The following is a 23,138-nucleotide window of genomic DNA, read 5'->3' as shown; positions in this document are numbered from 1 at the left end:
TAGCAGTACTTTGGCTTCATTATACTATTTTTATGAGGATTAATTAATATATGTGAAATTAGGATTAACGCCTAGCACAGTGTTCAGTAAACAGTTAAGCCATCAAATGGTAGTTAGGAAAATCAAAAGGGGACTCGGGGCTTCCCCTTGGCACCCTCCAAGCCACACCTGAACACAGTGACTACTGAACACAGACTCCCTCCTCACACTTCAGGGTGTGGCTCCAAACAAACATAAAAAACCCAGATATTACACTTTAAATAGAACTTATTTATACTGATTTATACTTATTTATATAATATTTCTCCTATATCTATAAATATTATATTAATTTAAATTTATTATATGTATACTCATTTAAATTTATTCTGACTTTATATAAGCATCTTCATTCAGTGCCAAGAATTCAACATAATTGCAAAGAAGACATTTATCAAACAAATTCACTCACCTGGCATAATTGAAAGTAATTTAGTTTTTCCTGCAATTCTTGTTCTCATTCGAATAGATTTATCTCTGCATGGAACAGTCTCTGCTAAAATGCCATTCGGCCAAAAGGCATCTCTTTAAGGAGATTAAATAAATTTTGTTAACATTTTCATTTTCTAATACGTTGGCAAAACAATTCCAATTTTCAACAGATACAGAAAGTACATTTGCAAACAGAAAAAGAAAATGTTTCTGAAAATTTATACGCAATTCAATGAATCATAACTAAATGCAGGGTCTAATTTTCAGTATAAAGATATATACAGATATACATAAGAAAATTAACAGGAATTCTGTCCTGAAATAACTCAAAACCACCAAAGAATTATGGACAAAATATGTAGATGACTATATCAAAGTCATTTAAACTCAAAGTAGGCCTCTCATCTCACTAAGATTGAACATCATTGAATACTTCATCTAAACACAACTCTGAGAATTCTGAATTCGAATAGCTTAAACTTAACCTCCCTCACATGCCTTATATAGTTTGGAGAGCACCTTGTAATATATAATCTTTTGCTTCACTTTGACAACATGCTTAATTCTTATCCTCTAGTTATGGGATCAAGGTAAGAACTGATTAACTAATTTTTCACCTGGGAATGTGTTCTGAGGGATGAAGTTGAAAGTTTATTCCATCACCAACATTATTCTTAATTCTTAATTTGCACATTAGAAACATCGGGGGGCTTTAAAATATCTTAATGTTCAGGTATTCCTCTAAACTGACTAAGTCATATTCTTAAAGATGAAACACAACCATAGACTTAATCAAATTCTCCAATGTATAGTCAAAATTAAGAATTACCACTATAGTGAAACATCATTCTTAGCTAACTTGAAACAGAAAATTAAGTAACAGGACGAGTTATGCAACTTTTGGAAACAGTATGGTTTAATGAGAAGAAACTTAAAATACCTGGCTCCCACTTTAAGTCTTTGGGCAAATTGCACTTCACTAATCCTTTATTTTCTCCTAACAAAATGGAGGCAAATCCGTATCTCATCAAACAATTTAAGATCAGAAAGTATATGTAAAGTAACTGGCACAGTGTCAAGCAAATAGTGTTCAAAATTAATAGTTCCCTTCTTGTTTCTATTACTTCAAAGTACATGATACCATGAATATTTATGTCTTTTACTTTTAGTAAAGTCATTTTTCTACTATGCAATACTTTCCTTGAAGGAACAACATCTTATCTCTCAGCCCATGATGACTGGCAGATGGGTAGGCACAGGTTCAGAATATTTTCACAGAAAGAACATATGAAACTTGAAGCATCACTACTCTGAATTTGTATTCTTTTCTATTTTTTTTTTTTGTTTAGTTTTTTGGGTCACACCCAGCGATGCTCAGGGGTTACTCCTGGCTCTGCGTTCAGGAATTACTCCTGGCGGTGCTTGGGGGACCATATGGGATACCGGGGATCGAACCTGGGTCAGCTGCATGCAATCCTACCTGCTGTACTATTGCTCCAGCCCTGTATTCTTTTCAATGGTTCAAATATTCAGTAAAAATTAGACCATGGTCAGAGTTATACATATTAAATCTTTTTTTCATCAAAAATAAAATTTGTTGGGGCTGGAACAATAGCACAGCGGGTAGGGCGTTTGCTTGCATGCGGCCAACCCAGGTTCGATTCCCAGGATCCCATATGGTCCCCTGAGCACTGCCAGGGGTAATTCCTGAGCGCAAAGCCTGGCGTAGCCCCTGTGCATTGCCAGGCGTGACCCAAAAAGAAAAAAAAAATTGTTAAATATAACTGAGAAAAAAATTCTTTTGATATTCAAGTCACTTCTACAGCAATATTTCAATTACTTAAAGCCACATCATTGTGCTAAAATTTCATCTAAAACACAAAGACTGTATTTTTTATACCTTTTCTGTTTTTTTTTTAAATCAACAGGTTCAATGGGACAAGTGTTTATTATAATAATTTATACAAATTAGTTTGCTCATCAGTGAAATCATCAAAACAACTTCATGGTCATAACAAAAATTAAAGCAATGAACATTAATTAGTGAGAGCAATGTTTTCTCTGTACTATATAAGAAAGCAACAGTGTCTCAAGATCTACCTGAAACGTTTCACTAAGTCTGCTACTTGCTCTGGTGATGTCATCCAGTCAACATGGTCAACAATTTTTCTGAAAGTAAGAAACTTAAGTGAATATAGTAAAAATATTAGGTGAACAGTAAAATTCATGTTTGCATGAATAGCAAGTTTATTTATATTTCAACTATATCTCTGGAAGTAACAGACTGTTTTTATGATCATAAAAGGCCCAATGAAGAAGAGTCCCATAAATGTTACAGATTTACTTCATGAAGTAATTATCATTGAAGAGCCAAGATCAGTTCTAAGGTGGGAAGAGGGGAGAATGTACCTATTAATAGTGTCACCATATGTAGCTCTAATAAGTTGTTGAAGCAGATTTTTTATATTCCTTCGCAACCACTGGTTTCTTTCTTTTAAATCGAATACTTCATCCATAAGAAGCAGCATTACCCTCAGTGGAATATTGTCATCCACCTGGCAAAACATGCAAGAAATAAAGATACAATATGAGTGGTTACATTTGCATAAGGACTGGTACTATTTGACAGAGAATAAGTTACAGCACATCTTTCAAAATCTGATACTAGGGGCTGGATCGATAGCACAGCGGGTAGGGCGTTTGCCTTGCACTTGGCAGACCCAGGTTCAAATCCCAGCATCCCATATGGTCCCCTGAGCACCACCAGGAGTAATTCCTGAGTGTAGAACCAGGAGTAACGCCTGTGCATCGCCGGTGTGACAAAAAAAAAAAAAAAAAACTGATACTAATTTTTCTTTACCCAAAAAAAGGGGTACTTTAATTCTGAGAGAATGTAGGATTTTATTATGATTATGATTATAATGATGTGTAGACTTTAAGGATGAGTAGACTTTAAGGATGAAGTGAAAACAAACAAAACACCCAAAAGTCTCAAATGGGTTCATCATGATCTAAGGAAAAGATGATTTTGGATTTTCCACTTTAGGCAGTTAATAAGTACTATGTAAATAAGGCAAATAATGGTAGTTCTTTTTTTAACTTAAAAGGCTTTCTTTTCAAAGTAACAAAATATTATCAACATTTCTTCTTATTTAATAGGCAAACAATCTACACAGACTATTTTTTTCTGTTTTTTTTTTCCCCCGTGGCTTGGGTATTGTGTGTATTTTGGAATTTTCAGGAAATTAGCTGAAATAAAAACCACTCAAAGAGCTAAAAGTTAACATTCAAAGACATGTTCACTAAATTCTATATCCTTCTTTTAACCTTAAACAGCAATTATATACCTTTATATATTTGATTTCCTTTTCTCGTTTGTACCTTACTTAGAGAATGTCTTCATTTATATAAAAAAAAAAAAAATACAACCTTTAGGGGCTGGAGCGATAGCACAGCAGGAAGGGCGTTTGCCTTGCACGAGGCCGACCCCAGTTCGATTCCTCCACCCCTCTCAGAGAGCCTGGCAAGCTACAGAGAGTATCTCGCCCCCACAGCAGAGCCTGGCAAGCTACCCATGGTGTATTCACTATGCCAAAAACAGTAACAAGTCTCACAATGGAAATGTTACTGGTGCCCGCTTGAACAAATTGATGAGCAACGGAATGACAGTGACAGTGACAGTGATTATTTGATTCATATTGTAAAAATTAAAAGAGACACTACAATGCTTTGATGTGAAAATATACAAGAAAATAGTATGTGCATATTTAGAACTCTGACATAATTATCAACTGTCAATAATTTTAGAATTTTCATTGCTAATATGCTCTTCTTCCTTTTCAGTGTTACAATTTAAATACTAAGAAAAGAACAAGAACTAAACATTTTTCATGATCATGCTGGGAACACTGTTCTATTACAACTTCCTTTTCACATTTAAAACTCATCACTTAACTTCATTTGAATCCTAGTGCTACTTTGCCCCATATGAGAGGAAAACACCTTGTTACCAGATGTAGTTTGAGTAACTCGTAAGATGTCAACTTGGTTATGAATTTACATCTCTCATTTGGACCTTTGTCTTAAAGCCAATAGTTTTCATTGATTGATTCTTGTAATGGACCCCCTTAAGATTTTTATTTTTGAGAATTATAAATAATAAACTCACCACAATTATTTGAAATTTAAATAAATAAATAAATAAATAAAACTCATCACTTAACTAACCTAGAAAAAGAGTGAGAGAAACCTATTTCATTATGGAAGCAAAATAAAATTGCTCTATTCATTAATCAGATATATTTCTAAGTGTGGTATCTCACAAATGACAAATCTAATAAACAGTTTATAAAATCATATACAACAAAGGTATATTATGAATATTATAACAGCATAATATGTAACAAAGCATTTTTAAAAATATTTTTGTCACAAAGAAATTCATTGAGAAGCCAAAGGGAAATAAGTTTAACACTATAATCAATCTGCCTTAGAATTTATATCAACTCATAATAGTGAGAATATCCTATATCAAAGGATCAGAAACAAACAACTCAAATGTCCAAGAGTAGATAACTGGATAAAAAAACTCTGGTACATGGATACAATGGAATATTACTCAGCAATAAGAAAACATAAAATCATGCAATTTGCTGCTATCTTGAGAGGCTGTACAGTATCATACTTAGTGAAATTAAGTCAGAGGGAGAGAGACTGACATAGAATGATTTCTTATACATGCAGAATATATATTTACAAACAAACAGAAAATCCCCAAACCATTAGAATAACAAATTCCCAAAGATAATGGAAACAAAGACCTTGAGAACTGGTATTCAGCAGGAAACATGCCACTTGGTGGTGGGGGGTGGGGTGGGCAGTGTGGGGCACTAGAGGATAGGTCAGAAGGGAGCAAGGACCACAGCAGAGCAAGGTGTTCAACCAGGAGGAGGAGGTGGTGCTAAAAGTCCATCAAGTGTTGTATATGAAACCCTATCAGAGGGGCTGGAGTGATAGCACAGTGGGTAGGGCGTTTGCCTGGCGCACTGCTGACCCGGGTTCAATTCCCAGCATCCAATATGGTCCCCTGAGCACCGCCAGGGGTAATTCCTGAGTGCAGAGCCAGGAGTGACCCCTGTGCATTGTCCGATGTGACCCAAAAACCAAGAAAAAAAGAAAACCCAACCTATCAGCAACAGTATTGTAAAGCACATGCAAAAATGTATTAATGTACAGAGACAGGGGTTTGAACATTGCATGACTAAAACCCAATAATGAACAATTTTGTATCTGTGTCTTAGAGTGATTAAAAAAATTAAAACCTCCCCCAAAAATGTATTTTTTAAAAAAGTGACTTTCGAAAACACTGGTGACAGGATCCTGTTAAAACATTTTGTGCCTGAAACCCAATCATGAATGATTCACAGGGACTAAATAAAATTTTTTTTTTACAAAGTCCAGAAACAACAAATAATAGTTAGGATTAGTATAAAAGAAACCTCATTAACTGTGGCAATGCTGACTGGTTCAGTTTCTATGGAAAACTCAAAAAGTTAAAAATAGAGCCATCAAATTATATGACACAGCAACTTCAATCCTTGGCATCAAAGCCAAGAACACAAATACATTAATTTGAATAGATACATACACACCAATGTTCACTACAGTGCTTTTTATAATAACCAAGATTCTAGAAACAACTGAAGTGCCCAAGAACAGATGAGTGTATAAAAAAATTGTGGTATATATACACATGAAGTATAACTCAGCTATAAGAATCGATGAAATCCTGTCTTTTGCAATAGTCTGGAAGGGATTAGCACAGTATCAAGGGAAATAAGTGAGGGGAAAAAACAGGATTACCACACTCATATGTGAGATATATATGTGTATGTGTGTGCATACACACACACATATATATGCACTGTATATGCATATATGTATACACACACACACACATATATATATGCACTGTCCTCCCGTTCATCAATTTGCTCGAGCAGGCACCAGTAATGTCTCCATTGTGAGACTTGTTATTGTTTTTGGCATATTGAATATGCCACGGGTAGCTTTCCCCCTTCACCCCCACTGCAGCAAAGAAAACCACAGTATCCCCTGAAACAGATCCTTGGACTCAGAGCAAAACAGAAGCGCGGGGGGGGGGGGCAGCATATATGGAGCAATGAGGCAGAGTAGAAAGGAACAAGGGATAGTGGTTGAGCGTTTACTGGTGGTGTAGTAGGAACTTTGGATGCCAAAAGCATAAAAATCAGCACTACTATGAGTAATCTTATTTTAATGGCAAAATTAAATTAAAAATCAATTAAATACACTTTAGAAAAAATACAAAGTCTAGACCCAAATATATATAATAATGTGACCTGTGACAAGTGAGAAGCATATCAATTAAAAAAGATAGCCTGTCAATTAAAAAAGATAGCTCAGCAAATGTTGCTTGAGCTATCTGGGTCCTTACTTCATTTCGATGCAGAAAAATCCCCTAGGTAAATGGATAATCTTAATTTTGGATTGATGCAACAGCAGTATGTAGTTTGAACTATAGGAGAACATATTTGTGACCATGTACGGGGCACAATGATATATGCAATGCACAAAGCTGTAAGGTATAAGAAACACACAGTACAGATGGTACCTGACATTAAGATGGGTTTGCTTATAATTTTTCAAATTTGTAATGGTAAGTAACACTTTCTTTTTGTTGTTGCTATTATTATACTTAACAAACTATTTTTTACCTGGTTGCCTTATAATTTTTTTAATTTTTGTTTTTAATTAAATCAAAATGATATACACATTTACAAAGTTGTTCATGACTGGATTTCAGTTATATGTTTCAACACCAGTGCATTTTTTCCACCAATAGTCCCAGTTTCCCTCCTGGCCCCTGCCACCCTCTATGGTAGACACGCCTTCCTCCCCGTCCTTCCTTCTCTTGGGCCTTATGGTTTGCAATACAGATAATGAAAGGTTATCAGGTATATCCCTTTACCTACTTTCAACACTCAGTTCCTGTTCAAGATGATCATTTCCAACCATTATTGTCCTGTTGGTCCCTTCTGTATCCTAACTGCTTTTCACCCCCACACACTCTTGTAGCAAGCTTCCACTTTGATTCTTTTTATTTTTTTAAAAAAAATATTTTATTAGTGAATCACTGTACGGTACAGTTACAGACTTACAAACTTTCATGCTTGCATTTCTTCGTCTGTGCTGGCAATATGTGTTCAATATTCTCTGATATTCTCAAGTGAACCTGGGCACTGTTACAGCTCCCTGTCAGTCACTCAATCACAAGGGTGAAAAATCACTACTCTATTGTGCTGCCAGCGTTTTGGACATGTGTCTTATTTTCTATCAAGTCAAGTCTATATTCAATACATTCCATGAGATGCTAAAAACTTTACTATGAAATAGGTTTTGTATGAAATAGGTTTTGTCCAAATTTATACAACTGACAGTGCTCAAAGCATGTGCAGATAAGGTAGGCTAAGATGTAATATTTTATAGGTATTTTAAGTAAGTTTTCAGCTCAACAATGTTTCCAGATGTACAATAAAGTATGCAGACCAACCCCAAATAGATCCCCAGCATCGAATAAGGTACGCTGATCACTGCCAGGAGTCACCCCTGAGCATCACCAGGGGTCACTCCCCCAAATACAAACAAACAAAATTCTAGTCTCCATTTATGATGCAAATTCACTCTAGGTCAGGAAAAATCTGCACATAAATAAGTACATTTGACAAATATTTATATTATACAAAGCATCCTCACTAAACAAAAAGACAAAACAGAGTCAAAGCCAATAGGAAAATAAGTCAGGCAAATCATCAATAAACATGTGAAAAGGAATCCAACATTTCAGAAATGAAAATATGCATGAGACACAATAATAACCAATATGTCTAAAATTAAAAAGACATATCCAAGCTCTCATAAAGAGCTGCAATTCTCATGTCTTGATGGTGGCAGTGTGATACAAACTGTCACTGTCACTGTCATCCCATTGTTCATCAATTGACTCGAGGGGGCACCAGTAACATCTCTATTACACTCAGCCCTGAGATTTTAGCAGCCTCTCCTTAGTCATCTTTCCCAAAGATTGGAGGCTCTTTCAGGGTCAAGGGAATGAGACCTATTGTTACTGCTTTTAGCATATCGAATACACCACGGATAGCTTGCCAGGTTCTGTGGTACAAAAACTTTAGAAAATTATTTAATAATATTTATTAACACTGAACTCATGAATACCCTCTAGCCAAGCAAGTCCATTCCAAGGATATGTTACTGATGACTTTAAATCAAATCAGGAAACCTACTGATAACACATGAGCAAATTGTACTAATATTGATAAATGAGTTACTGTAAGGTCACAAGAATATAGAAACCACAATACACAAAACAATACTCTCACAAAGTTGAAAGGGGAGGAAGCCAGATTTAAAGGAGTATCTACCTTTTAGTTTCGTTTATATAAAGTATAATAGAGAAGTATAAGTTAAGATAATGATTATCCTTGGTGGGAACAGAGATAGTGATAGGAAGAGAAGAGTAGGTGCTTCTGGAATAACAGTAACATTCTGCTCTTGTTAAAGTGCTAATTACCTGGGTATGTTAAATTTGTAAAAAAACAAAATAAATAAGTGCACATTAATAATGTATATACAATGTTAACATAAACAAATCGAAGAAGTATGATTTCAACTGAATGCCATTAAAAATAAAATTAACTCACAGTATCATCAAGTTGAGCTGAGACTCGACAATGTTCAGGATCTGAATCAGTCTTCGGAATTAAAGGAGGCACCTCACATTCAAAAAGAAAAAAATTAAGTAAACACAAAAAAATAGTGAAGAAACACAATACAGTATAAAACCACAATGAGTTTCAAACATATCAATATCAATTGATTTGGGTTTTGGCATTATAAGTAAGGAAGATTTAAATACTATTAACTAAGTATTAACAGTCTAAAATTTGAAATCAAATATTAAAAGGTGATTATCTTATATCAAAGACTTTTTTCTTCTTTGAAAAAGACTGACTTTTGATTTTGATGAGACTATTTTTTTTTTAAATTGATTCACCATGAGATAGTTACAAAGCTTTCATATTTGAGTTTCGGTCATGCAATGATAAGTCACCCATCCCTTCACCAGTGCACATTTTCTACTACCAAAATCCCCAGTATGGATCCACCCACATTCCAATCCTTTTGATGCCTGTGTGGCAGACAATTTCCACAATAATCTCTGATAAGACTATTTTGTTTGCAAGAAGTTAAAGCTAAAATTCCTAAATGATTTACAAGACTCAAAGTACTAGCATGATCAGTAAATATAATGCCAATTTCCCTTTACCATAAAGGGTTTAAGAAGTTTATAGGCCAACGTTTATAAGTATAAGGAGAATTGATAAAACAACTTTTAGATATGAAAGTTATCTAACATTATGTGGATAAAAGGAGAGAAAAGTTTTAGTTAATAATCATTTGTTATTGTAGTAAAGACCATCAAAATCAGCTATTATAACTGCTCGTTACTGGTAAGAATAAAGTTCAGGAACTTGTATAAGAATATATGAGAAGTGATTTTTGAATGATCCTCTTTTCAAAAACTTAATACTCCTCTCCGTGATCAGAAAAGAGATCAGCAGAGAATGTATGAGAATAGAAAAGTATGATTTAAACAATAAAAGGAGTTATCATTTTAAGGGAAATCTGTTGATATTATTTATTCTTCAATTGAACATGATACAACAAACAAAAAAAACTGTAATAGCTACATGTTTTCTTTTACAGACTTGAATATAACCTTAAATCTTTGGGTGAAAATTATAAAAAGTATAAATTGAGAATACAATAAATTGCTTAGTTTACAACCTATTATTTGCTAACATTAGAAAAAATACTTCTAGGGAAAATCTGTGCTCTAGCTTCTTAAATTGCAGGCAGCAACTACAGATTGGGTCATATGGCTGAATTTTGAGGTCATAGAAATTTTATTATCAGTTTATATACCTTGGGCTGTGTAAAAATTTCTCATACAGGGACCAGAGTGAAGGTACAGCAGGTAGGACATTTGCCTTATACATCTCCAACCCGGGTTTGATCCCTGGCCCCACAAATGATATACCTTGGCCCCGCCACAAGGGACCCTTGAGTTCAGAGTCTGGAGTAAGCCCTGAGTGCTTCTGGGTGTGGCAAAAACAAGTCAAAAACAAATTTTAAGAATTCCTGCTCTTTGGTGGTGGAATATGTGCACTGGTGAAGGGATGGGTGTTCGAACATTGTATAACTGAGACTTAAACCTGAAAACTTTGTAACTTTCCACATGGTGACTCAATAAAAAAATAAAAAAAAGAATTAAAAAAAAAAGAATTCCTTCTCCATGTCACTCCAGGGTATAGTGTTCTTTCCTTTTTCTTTTGTTTAAAGAATCTGTTTAGTATTATTCCCTTTAACCTTGTTTGCTGTCACACAATTGTATCAGACCTTACAAGTTTGATGAATTTTAGTTAGTCTAATTTCCATAATGAACCTTAATTTTGTTATTAAACAGAACTTTAAAATTAAAAATGAATTAGTCATAGATTAAAATATAAAATTAGAATTAAAATATTAAGCAGAATTATAGTATTAAATGAAATATAAAAAATTAAAGCATTAAATTAAGTAGAATTATAGTATAAAATGAATTAAATATAAAAATAATAAAATTAAAATATAAAGAAAATGTTGACTAGTTTTAAATATTTGCTTTAAGTATATTTTAAAATTCTACAGAGGAGATTGATGAGTGGATTTTATAGTATCTGACTGTATTTCTGATAACTCATTCTTTTTATTGAAAAATATTTCATGAGACTGTCTCCAGATGACTTTGGACTCCTGAAAGGAAGTAAGGTAAATCTGAGTAGGATCTCAATAAATCTTAGTTGACAAAAATTGCTTGCTTAGATGTAACTGAAAAGATCTTCTTACCTTAAAAAATGATTGCTTTATATCTTGACCTAATCTTTCTGACATTTTACCCATGTTATCTGACATTTTAGTCATTCCCTCTGCCAAGCTATCAGGAAGGGATTTGACTGCATTTGAAACATTCCTCATAGAATTGCGAAGTGGATTTACAAAAGTGTCCATCTAAAAGGAAAAAGATATTATACCATGACTTCATTATATCAGATTTCTTACTCAAGTGAAAAGCCTAGGAAAATACAGAAAGAACACACGGACAATGCAATAATTTTCCACTATGTTTTATCTCTTTGTATTTTAAAAGCACAGAAATGCTAGGCACTTGTCTTGCATGCTTGAAGTTCTTAGTTCGGGCACCACATAAAAACAAAAAGCAAAACCACATAAAGAAAAAGATTAAGGAACTGACGTTTTTCATGTTTTAAAAAAATAGTTTCACACACAAATACATGACCACAATTTTTTAGTGTTAAGCTTATTATATAAAAAATTTTTAGAATGCGTCTTACCAAGGAAATTCTAAAGTGAGTGTGTGTGCTGCGGGTGGTAGGAGGTGGGGGGTATTGGGGTTCTGAAAAACAAAACTGTTTCAAGTAGAAATAATGACTTCTTCCAGATTCAAATTCAAGACAATCATGACACAGAGGTTTTGAGGAGATAGGCAAAAGTAAACAAGCATATAAAACAAATAGAAAACTCAAATAGCAGACACTAAGATTTCTGAGTGTAATTTTAGTATTCAGTGCATACACAGTGAAAAACTCAATTCTCAAAGAGAGGGAATTTGGAAACTATTATAAAAATGAAAAAGTATAGTTTAAAATCAGAGACATAAGGCACCTTTCAGTAAAGCGGAAGGGAAAAACTGTCATATGACTCCATAATAGAAAATATGATCCATTATATAAAAATGGATTAGAATTGGGCTAGAGGGGCAGGATAGATAGTAGGATGGGTAGGTACTTGCCTTGCAGGCGTCCAACCCAGATTTAATAGCCAGTACCTCATACGGTCCCGAAGCCATGCCAGGAGTGACCCCTAAGTGCAGAGCCAGGAGTAAACCCCAGCACCACCAGGTGTGACCCCCTAACAAAACAACAACCAAAAATGGCAGAATTGGACCAGAGAGATATTATAGCAGGTAAAGTGCTTGCCTTACGTGTAGCTGCCCTGGATCTAATCCCCAGAACCATATTTGGCCCCATATGCAGGAAGTCACCAAGAATGATTTCCTGAGGAGTGAGCCATGAGCACTCCAAGGTGTGGCACAGAAAAGGCAGAGCACAACAAAACAAGGAAGGATCAAAATCTCCAAAGGGATAGAAAACATTAAAACTGGCATGTAGACTATAATCAGACAATTTCAATTAAAATAAAAGAAAGGATAAGACATATATAGAAACCAAAGAAGAAGCATATGGAACTGAGAGTTTTGATAGGAACCAAAAAAGGGAAAAGAGACATATAAAATAAATCGTACGAAACAGTCATAAGAGAATCCCTCAGAAGTGAATTTGATGCTTAACTGTGAAGGACATAATAGTTCAGAAGCATGATTGCGGAGTTCATCACTATGTGAGAATATTTCCAAAAGTGGGACTTGTCTTCAAAGAAATGATCAAAGCACAAAAAAACCCAGAAATCTCCAAATTACCATAAGAGGAGTAAATTATGGACTGCTGGCACAAATGTACACTTAGCCTGACTTATAAAGATGTCTATCTGTTCAACTATTACTTCATTTAAGTTACTTTTATTAGTAATAAGATAAATAGAAAGCTGACTGAAATTGGTGTCCCCACTATGGCATAATACTTCTTCACAGGATGACATATAAATGGAAGGAAATACAATACATGCATATGTCAAAAGATATGTATGTTTTCCAAAGTGAGCGATAGCACTTCTCAGGGGGGCACTGGAATGTTTAGGGGGTTGTGGTAGCTTCTTGTGCAACCTCTCAAGGCAGAGAATGCTTTCCTTTTATTCAAAGACAGGAATCTAGGAGATTGCTGAGCATTTTCTGCAAAGAGGCAGTAGGCCAAGTAAATTTGGAAACCTCTGAATATGCTGCTATAGCACAGCAGATAGGGCATTTGCCTTGCACACGGCCGACCCGAATTTGATTCCTCCATCCCTCTCGGAGAACCCGGCAAGCTATCAAGAGTATCCTGCCTGCACAGTAGAGCCTGGCAAGCTACCCATGGTGTATTTGATATGCCAAAAACAGTAATGATAAGACTCATTCCCTTGACCCTGAAAGAGCCCCCAATCGTTGGGAAAGACGACTAAAGAGAGGTTGCTAAAATCTCAGGGCTGAGTGTAATAGAGATGTTACTGGTGCCTGCTCGAGTAAATCGATGAACAATGGGATGACAGTGATACACTGACAGTGATATCTGTGAGGGAGAGAGCAACATGGAAGTCTATATTCTTAATTTTTATTCTGAAACAATTTGTAGCTACAAAAAAGGTTGCATAAATAACAGCCTCTACAAACCCTTCACCTATCTTCTTCAATTGCTGTCCCTAGTACTATAATGTTGGTACTTTTAAGAGCAAACATTTATTCTGGGGTTAATTTTGTATCAGGCATTATGAAACCTGGATCATTTAATTTATATGAAGCTTTAAAATAAAGATTAGCAGCATCATTTCTTGTGAAAACTAAAGGACCAAGAAATTAACTAACATGCTGCATGTTATAACTAGCAAATCGCATAGCAGAGATTTGAAATCAAAGATTAATTCCAAAGTCTGTGTCATATCCACTAAGCTCTCTTCCCATTTGCACAATATTTAATCATTAATGCTTAAAATGGCATCTTCTTCCACATACAGACCCATGTATCCCCAAATGAATTTCAAATACTATTTTACTCAAGATGTATTTCAAAAAAAATATACCATGAAAAAATTTTTATCTTTAGTCCATGTTAGTCATTTCCTCCCAGTAAGAAACACTTACTTTCAGAGCTAATAAAAAGCTTATCACCTGGTGCAAACTTTAATATTGCACCAACTGATAAATTATTTTTCTATCTTTTAAATTTCTGCTAGATTATGATCTACATATAAAGACAGGAGTTGATACTTAATGAATATTCCTATCAAAGGTTTATTGGAAGGTTTAATAAAGCACAACTGGAAACCATACCAAGAGGCATTAATAAAATTTTCTAGTTTTAAATAGAATTTTGAGTTTTTTTGTTAAATTTTTTTTTGCTAACATGATACAAACAAAAAATATCAAACAAAAAATCCAATGTACTGGTCTTCTTTCTTACCTTTCGAGCAAAGTCCCCTTTCCCTTTACTATAGGCTTTGTTCTCAAGGAAATCAAACACATAGTGAGCCAAAGCTGGGGATGCTTTCATCATTTCAGGAGTTAAGAGTAACTGATAAGAGAAAAAAGTGGTATCTCACATTTATCAAATACTCAAAAATAACTGTTTATAATGGTATCCTGTAGAAAGTTACAGATGCATAGGAAAAATTCTAATTTTATACTAAGAACCAATATACAGTTAAGACAGTCATCAATAATTCTACAAGCATTTAACAGTTTGCCTGTTCCTTAGATTTCCAATACAGCTAATGAGAAAGGTGTCTAAATACATTTACTATTTCAAGTTCTGGAGCTTAATCTAAGAAGATTACATTAATAAACCATTATGCCAGTTACACAATCATCCTTTTTTTAAAAGTTTAAACACATTTTTTTTTAAAATTTAAAGCACCATGATTTATAAAGTTATTTGCCTCTGACTTTTAGACACACAATACTGTATGTAGCACTGACCCCATCATCAGTGTCAACTTTTAAGTTCAGTTGTTTAAATTTGGGTCCCTTGATTTCGGTGTTGACTCTGTGGTTTGGATATTTGGTACTATCATTCCTTAACATGACCTTTGTCCAGGGCTCCTCTGACCTGGCCCCACTGCTATTCATCAGTCTCTTCTTCCCCTCTCCAACATTCTTTCTTTCTCCTTCCTATACTCTGGGGTCAAGTTTGATCTGGGCACTCTGTTTTATTTTTTTTTAATTTTTATTTAACTTTTAAATTTTTCATAAAGTTGTCCACAGTAATTGTTTACATTCAATATTTCAACACAAATCCCACCACCACTGCACCTTCTTACCAGCCCTACTTTGATTCTTCCCACCTCCACTCCAGCCTGCCCCTTACGCAGATGCTAAATAATTTTTTTTTCAACACTCATTCCCCACCAGTGTATGTTTCCTAGTACCAATGTCCCCACTTATTCCTCCTCCACTCTCCTCCCCAGCCTGTCTCTATATCAGGCACTTTCTCTCTCTCTCTCTCCTCCCTCTCTCTCTCCTCCCTCCCTCCCTCCCCCCCTCTCTCTCTCTCTCTCTCTCTCTCTCTCTCTCTCTCTCTCACTCTTTCCTTTTGGGCATTATGGTTTGCAAAACAGAAGACAGATGCTAAATAATTTCTTTTGTACCGCCTGCCATGAATAGTATGAAGTGTCAAGCCACTGTGAAAGTGGCCACGCACTCTTGGAATTCTAAAATTTTTAAGTATTTGGGGTCCGGACACATCCCTGTGGCATGCTGCTCTCTTCTGAGATTCATTTGTGAGTCTCTGAATTATGGCCATTAATACGCTTAAATGGCACCCAGAGGCAGTTCTTGGGTGTGACTGCCAGGAAACTGAAAGGGTGAGGAGATGGGTGGAGACTGTCCATCCCTGATTCCATGACACCTGAAGTTTTCAGTCATTGGTCCCGCACACCTGTTTGTTTTTTTTTTGTTTCACTTTTTAGGGTCACACCTGGCATTGCATAGGGGTTACTCCTGGCTTTGCACTCAGGAATTACAGCTGGCAGTGCTCAGGGGACCATATGGGATGCTGGGAATTGAACCCAGGTTGGCCGCGTGCAAGGCAAATGCTCTACCCGCTGTACTATTGTTCCAGCCCCCCCCCCCCCCGCTGCACCTGAGTTTTTCAGTGGATTCATTCTCATGCGTGGGGGGGCTCTGTGAAGATGCGCCTGTGAAGGTACACCTGTGAAGGTCGGCTCTGAAGGTCAGCAGTGAGCATGGCTGTGACTGGATTCTGAAGGTCTGCAGCTGCTGGGGTTCATTGGGGGCAACCGGACAGATATACCTGCCACCCTCCATGGTGCACCAGTTAAATTAACCCGGTAAAGGGAGGGGAAGCATCGCTGTGGCATGCTGCTCTCCTCTAAGATTCATTTGTGAGTCTCTGAATCATGGTCATTAATAAGCATGAATGGCCTGCTTTTGATCACTTTCAAGATTTATATACGGGTCTCTGAAGCAAGACTGATAAATGAGCTTGTATAGCTGAGTCAGAGGTGGTTTATGGGCGTGACTTCTGCATACCTAAAATTTGGCCGTTTAATTTCTCGAGAAACTTGGTCCTAAGATGCTGGAATCTGGCTAGAGATACAGAGATACTCTGGGATATTAGGAAGCCTAAAGGCACCATCAGGCTGCTGATGCACTCGCCCACAGGTACAGGCTGACCTGCTGTGCAGCACTGTAAAGCATTCTGCTTTAAAACACTGCATTCCCCCATCCCGTATTCTAAACACCATATATAAATGACACCATCCTAAGTTAGACAATTATTCTAAAGTTAATAGAAAGTACATAAAATACTTTAAATAATGCATTTAAAAATATATTTGCGGCACCAGATACAAAACGTGATATAAAACAAAGGTTGTTTCTTAAAGTCTTAATTGCTCATACAGTAATTGATGATAATTATAATTCCACAATCCAACTCTATAAGCCTAAAAAATTAAAAATTAGCAATAATTCCTGATATCTACTCCTTTTCTCAATTATCCTAATTTCCTGCCAGGTCCTGGGAGGTAGCTGCATAAAACTGAGAATAAAAATCTGCTAGCTTTGGTTACATAACAGAAGTACCAAATAAGAGACATTCTTCCATAAAATACTTAAGACTGGGGGTGGGAGCGACAGTACAGCGGGTAGGGTATTTGCCTTGTACGCAGCCAACCTGGGTTTGATCCCTGGAATCCCTTATGGTCCCCCAAGCACTGCCAGGAGTAATTCCTGAGTGCAGAGCCAGGAATAACCCCTGAACATCACCGGGTGTAACTCAAAAAGGAAAAACAACAATAACAACAAAAACTTAAGACTTTACAGTAATGTATAATGGATCTGAGTATGAGTATAAGTGTTAGGTATAAACTTACATATACCCAAAGAAGCTAAATCCCTATAATGGCATCTCCGGAAAATTTTGATGATAATTAATAAATAAAAATATTACTTATTACTGAAAAAAATTTCATCCACATCTGATAGGAGACTTAAAAGTGGCTACCATCCCAATAAGGCAAGATTCATTTTTAAATATTTAGATATTAACTGTTACTGACAAAACTGCATTTACATCTGACGAGCTACTTAAAAAAGCTACCATCCATTATTATAGGATTCATTTTTAAAATATATCAAAATAATATTTGTAAGTAGTAGTAAGGCTTACCTGCAAATATGCATTTAGATCTTTCTTTCTCTTTTCTAAAAAATCTCTATCCATATTGTTAAAAGTCTTCTTACCAGGAAGCTTCAATATGCTTGACAGATTTTCAAACTAGAAGACAAAATATATTCATAATTCTTACTTTTTTCTTACAAAAAGAGAAAGTGTCATCCAAGTGACAATTTTTCTAATACCAGAAACATTAATTTTTGTTTATTTCATAATATTAAAAATTAGAAAAATAGAAAAACATTGTACAAAATATTCAAATCATAGTACTTAAGCTATATATTGGACTGGAGCGATAGCACAGTGGGTAGAGCATTTACCTTGCACGAGGCCAACCCAGGTTTGATTCCTCTGTCCCTCTCAGAGAGCCCAGCAAGCTACGGAGAGTATCTCGCCCAAATGGCAGACCATGGCAAGCTAGCAATAGCATATTCAATATGCCAAAAATAGTAACAAGTCTCACAATGGAGACATTACTGGTGCACACTACAGCAAGTTGATGAACAACAGGATGACAGTGACAGTGACAAGCTACATATTATTAAAACATTTTCAATAAGAATGGCAAACATGGAAAAGTGATATCCACATGGCATTCCATTTTAACAATCACTGAGACTTCAAAATTTTCATAATTGCATCAAATTTGTTCAGTGAATAGTACTGGTTTAAGTATAATTTTAGGGGAAAAAAAATCACCTAAGTGAAAAAAAAAAAGGTGGGGGATGGGGGGCTGGAGCAATAGCACAGCAGATGCCTTGCACACGGCCAACTCAGGTTTGATTCAGAGCATCAGATATGGTCCCCCATGCACTGCCAGGAGAAATTCCTTAGTGCATGAACCAGGAGTAACCCCTGTGCATTGCCGCTGTGACACCAAAAGAAAAAAAAAAAAAAATCCTAAGCGAAATAAAATACATATTTCAAGATATTCTAAATGATTTTAATTTACTGGAATGTTATTTGTCTACATTATTTTAAATGCTGATTTCATAGAATGCATAGTTTATTTGGAAAATCCTAAGAACTAACAGGTTGAACAGCATTCACCCAAAAATTTGTGTTCAAACAGAGTATTTTATGTTACCAGTGTCAAGCAGATAGAAAAATCTCAGTATTTATAAAATAAGTGAGCAAAGTTCAAATCATTTCTAAAGTACTATATAGTAATTTAGCTATTTTCTTTTAATTTTATAAATCTTTTTATATAAATTAGACTATTAAAATTTATCATAGTTCACATACTTAGAAAAAATTAAGCTATAAAGTTAAATGAACAAAACAAATCCTGTTTTAAAATACTTTTAATGCCCTTAAGAACCTCAGGAACATTAAAATTATTTGTGTAAGGCTAGGCTGGAGTGATAGCACAATGGGTAGGGCGTATGTCTTGCATGCAGCCTACCCAGGTTTGATTTTTCCGCCCCTCTCAGAGAGCCCGGCAAGCTACCGAGAGTATCCTGCCCACACAGCAGAGCCTGGCAAGCTACGCATGTGTACTGGATATGCCAAAAACAGTAACAAGTCTCACAATGGAGATGTTACTGGTGCCCGATTGAGCAAATCGATAAGCAATGGGATGACAGTGACAGTGTGAAAGGCTGGAGGGATAGCACAGTGATTAAGGCATCTGCATAAGGACAACCTTAGTTCGATCTCTGGCACTGCATGAGAAACCAATCACTGCTGGAAGTGACCACTAAGCACAGAGCCCAGGAGTAGTTCCAGCAGGTGTAGTCCCAAAATAAAAACAAGAATAGCAACAACAAACTGTGTAAACAGCTTGTATTGCTGAATTAGAAAGCACTGTTTCCTTCTGCTATTTTAAAGGAGGTTTAAATTTTTAAAGTATAGATAAATCACAGAGATAAATAACAACCATCCAGCCTTAAAACTTTAAACTTCACTTACAAGTTAGCTTTTTCTTCTCTTATTTTAGTAACATGCCAGGTGTCTATCATTAAAAAAACAAACAAATGTATATAGTACATTAAATTCCTTATGAAAAGTCCAATTCTATTCTTCATCACCCAACTTTGTGAATAAACACTTGAATCATCATCATCATCATCATCATCATCCCGTTGATCATCGAAGTTCTCAAACGGTCTCAGTAACGTCTCCATTCATCCTAACCCTGAGATTTTAGGAGCCTCTCTTTACTCATCCTTCCCAACGATGCCCCATTGGAGGTTCTTTCAGGGTCAGGAGAATGAGACCCAGCATTGTTACTGGTTTTGGCATATGAATATACCATGGGGAGTTTGTGAGGCTCTCCCATGTGGGCAGGAAACTCTCAGTAGCTTGCCAGGTTCTCTCAGAGGGAGAAGTAGGCTGTGTGGCAGAGCGCTTCCAGGAGTTTGGTTTTGAATAATCACACTAGTGTGATTTTACAGAAAACATGAAGTCAAAACACATCATTCAATAAAAATAAATTTAAAAATTAAAATTAAAATAAACAGAAGAAAAAAAGAAAAAACCCACATCACTTATATTTGTACTAAGATCTTCCAAAAATAAATTATGCTTTACGGATTTTACTGATAATTTTGAGCTATATTAAACAGTGAAATTCCTGAATGAAGTATTATTAATAAAGTTAATTTTAAATAGTGTGTCCTTCCCTTATATTATTTTCTGTATGCAAACAAATATTTAGATTATAGTCTAGAATATTGAGTTAAACAATGAGTACTTTAAGCAGAGAGGTAGAACCATATATACAATGAAAATCTCATTTAAAAACTTTCCATTAACTTGCAAGTAAATAAAACTACTTTTAGCAATTCAAATAATCTTAAAATTTGTCACACCTGGTAAAAGTGTGGGCCTGGAAAGAAAGCTATATAAACTACGTACTCTGAAAATCATCTCAAACAGGTAATTTTTAAAAAAGCAAATGAATTCTACAACACAAGAAGATAATTATTCCATGTCACAACAAAGGTAAACATAAAGATCTATTCCGTAGAAATGAAATTACAGAAATATCCAAACTATTAATTTTCTTGTGAATATAATTCGAAATAGTTTCCTTAGCAAAATTGTTTCTATAGTCAACAATGATCTGTATATCATCACCAAACTAACTCATATTTATTCCAATCACAAAATATTTTAGTGACACTATCATGGTGTCAATGTTATTTTTAACTAGTTAATTTTCTGATTACTAAGGACTGGGAGCTATGTCATTTCAATGCTTTACTTCACCCAATCAAATGTCACAATCTTCTTTTTACTTTATTTTGCATGGAAAGGGAGCCCATTTCTGGAGGTGCTCAGGGCTTACTCCTAGCTCTGCACTGAGAAATCACTCCTGGTGGGCTTGGGGACCTTATAGGATGCTGGGTATCAAACTCAGATCGGTCGCATGCAAGGCAAGCACCCTACCCACTGTACTAGCTCCCCAACCCCAACACTATTCTTTACTGGTTCAATACCCTGAACAAGTCAAAGATGCTCTAGAGGTGAAATAAATTTCATGACTTATCTATTATCTAATGGCTGTTTATTTTTCTAACTTAAGGAGAAAAAAAATGAAAATAAATCAGTACATATTTGTTTTTAAGAATCCTTATACTATACTTTTTTTTGGGGGGAAGAGGGTAGTCATACCCAGCAGTGCTCAGGGATTTCTCCTGGCTCCACATTTAGGTATAACTCTTGGCGGTGCTCAAGGGACTATACGGGATGCCAGGGATCAAAGCTAGGTTGGCCACGAACAAGACAAATGTCCTAGCTACTGTACTATCACTCTGGTCCCCCTTATACTTTTATAGAACAAGCAGATTGCACTTAGTAAGAATTATGAAACTGTCACTGTAATTCCGTTGCCCGTTGATTTGCTCGAGAGGGCACCAGTACCATCACCATCATGAGACTTGTTACTGTTTTTGGCATATGGAATACGCCACGGGTAGCTTGCTAGGCTCTGCCATGTGGGCAAGATACTCTCGGTAGCTTGCAGGGCTCTCCGAGAGGGGCGGAGGAATCAAACCCGGGTCGGCTGCGTGCAAGGCAAATGTCCTACCCGCTGCGCTATGGCTCCAGTCCAGAATTATAAAACATCTGGTTAAAAGTAAATTTAATTTAGGTTATGATAAATAGATCAAGAATTTGTTATATTAGACCAAAGAACACCATTTTTAAATAATTATAGTTCTTATGTTGCCAAACAAAAACTTCACAATGTACTGCAGTGATCCTCATAAATTTAAGTCAAATCCAAGTACCTTTTGTGCAAAGCACAATGTATGCACATGTACACACATGCATGATTCTTAAATGATAAAATATGCATTCATTTTTATTTTCAAAGATATGCCATTCACATTTTGGCACTAGTTCACAATGTTCAGGATGACTTCATTTATTGGTTAAATACCTATGAGCATTCTAATATTCATGTTTAGCACATTAAAAATTTTTTGTTAGCTTCAATCAATATTTGAGCATCCTCAGAACTATTCAGAATCAAACATCAAATCAGGAAACAATATAAAGTATACAAGCTTTGAAAATCTCATTACCCGTTCAGTGATTCGCATGTGGAAGTCATGGAAGTCACTATAACGACGATAGGTTTTCCACATCTCTTCATTGTTGAGATTGCGTCGATGAACAGTGATGGCATACAACGCATATGTCTTGCCATGATCATTACAAACGCCTGCCACAGCATATGGGTCATAATCAGCATATACTAGTCAGTTAAAACAAAATGAAAAGGAACAAAAGACACAAAAGGAGGAAGATGAAGAACAAAAATAAAAACAAAAAAGACAACATGAAAATGAAGAATTTGAAATGACAGACTGAGACAAAAGGATGTCACCAAAGGATAAAACAGATTCCTACCCTCTGTACTCACATCCACGAAGTGGTACATGATGGCCACATTAGAAAATAAACTACAGGTTTATGATGACTTTATCAACCACACAGTGATGTATATTTTGAACTCTCTTCCCAAAGCACTTTTAGGTACTGTTAGTTATGATACCATAATACCACCTCAGAATATAGTAGTAGAGTTCTCTAAAAGTTGATCAGAGTAAGACAACAAAAACAAAATAAAAGCCTTTTGTATAAGCCTTCACTATGTTTTCAATTAAAATTTCTTTAAATAAACAGAAAACAAAA

The 23,138-nt window shown here is 35.6% G+C and overlaps 1 protein-coding gene across 2 annotated transcripts in view; it reads right to left on the bottom strand.

Moving 5' to 3' along the window:
* The window catches only part of SNX13 (sorting nexin 13), a 131,571-nt gene that overhangs the window by 7,925 nt on the left and 100,508 nt on the right, over nt 1-23,138 (bottom strand). Inside the window, exons 18-25 of one of the 2 annotated variants that reach the window (XM_055131664.1) lie at nt 22,526-22,698; nt 17,988-18,095; nt 14,760-14,870; nt 11,476-11,637; nt 9,228-9,299; nt 2,881-3,026; nt 2,572-2,640; nt 452-564 (exon numbers count right to left, since the gene is read on the bottom strand). In XM_055131664.1, coding sequence (XP_054987639.1) covers nt 452-564; nt 2,572-2,640; nt 2,881-3,026; nt 9,228-9,299; nt 11,476-11,637; nt 14,760-14,870; nt 17,988-18,095; nt 22,526-22,698 — 954 coding nt within the window. The remainder of the gene's footprint in view (nt 1-451; nt 565-2,571; nt 2,641-2,880; nt 3,027-9,227; nt 9,300-11,475; nt 11,638-14,759; nt 14,871-17,987; nt 18,096-22,525; nt 22,699-23,138) is intronic. The other variant, XM_055131672.1, reaches the window with a different exon arrangement.

The sequence above is a fragment of the Sorex araneus genome, chromosome 1 (genome assembly GCF_027595985.1).
Source record: "Sorex araneus isolate mSorAra2 chromosome 1, mSorAra2.pri, whole genome shotgun sequence".
Taxonomy (NCBI): Eukaryota; Metazoa; Chordata; class Mammalia; order Eulipotyphla; family Soricidae; genus Sorex; species Sorex araneus.
Note: the sequence above shows the minus strand (reverse complement) of the source record. Positions and strands in the feature narration are given on the sequence as shown.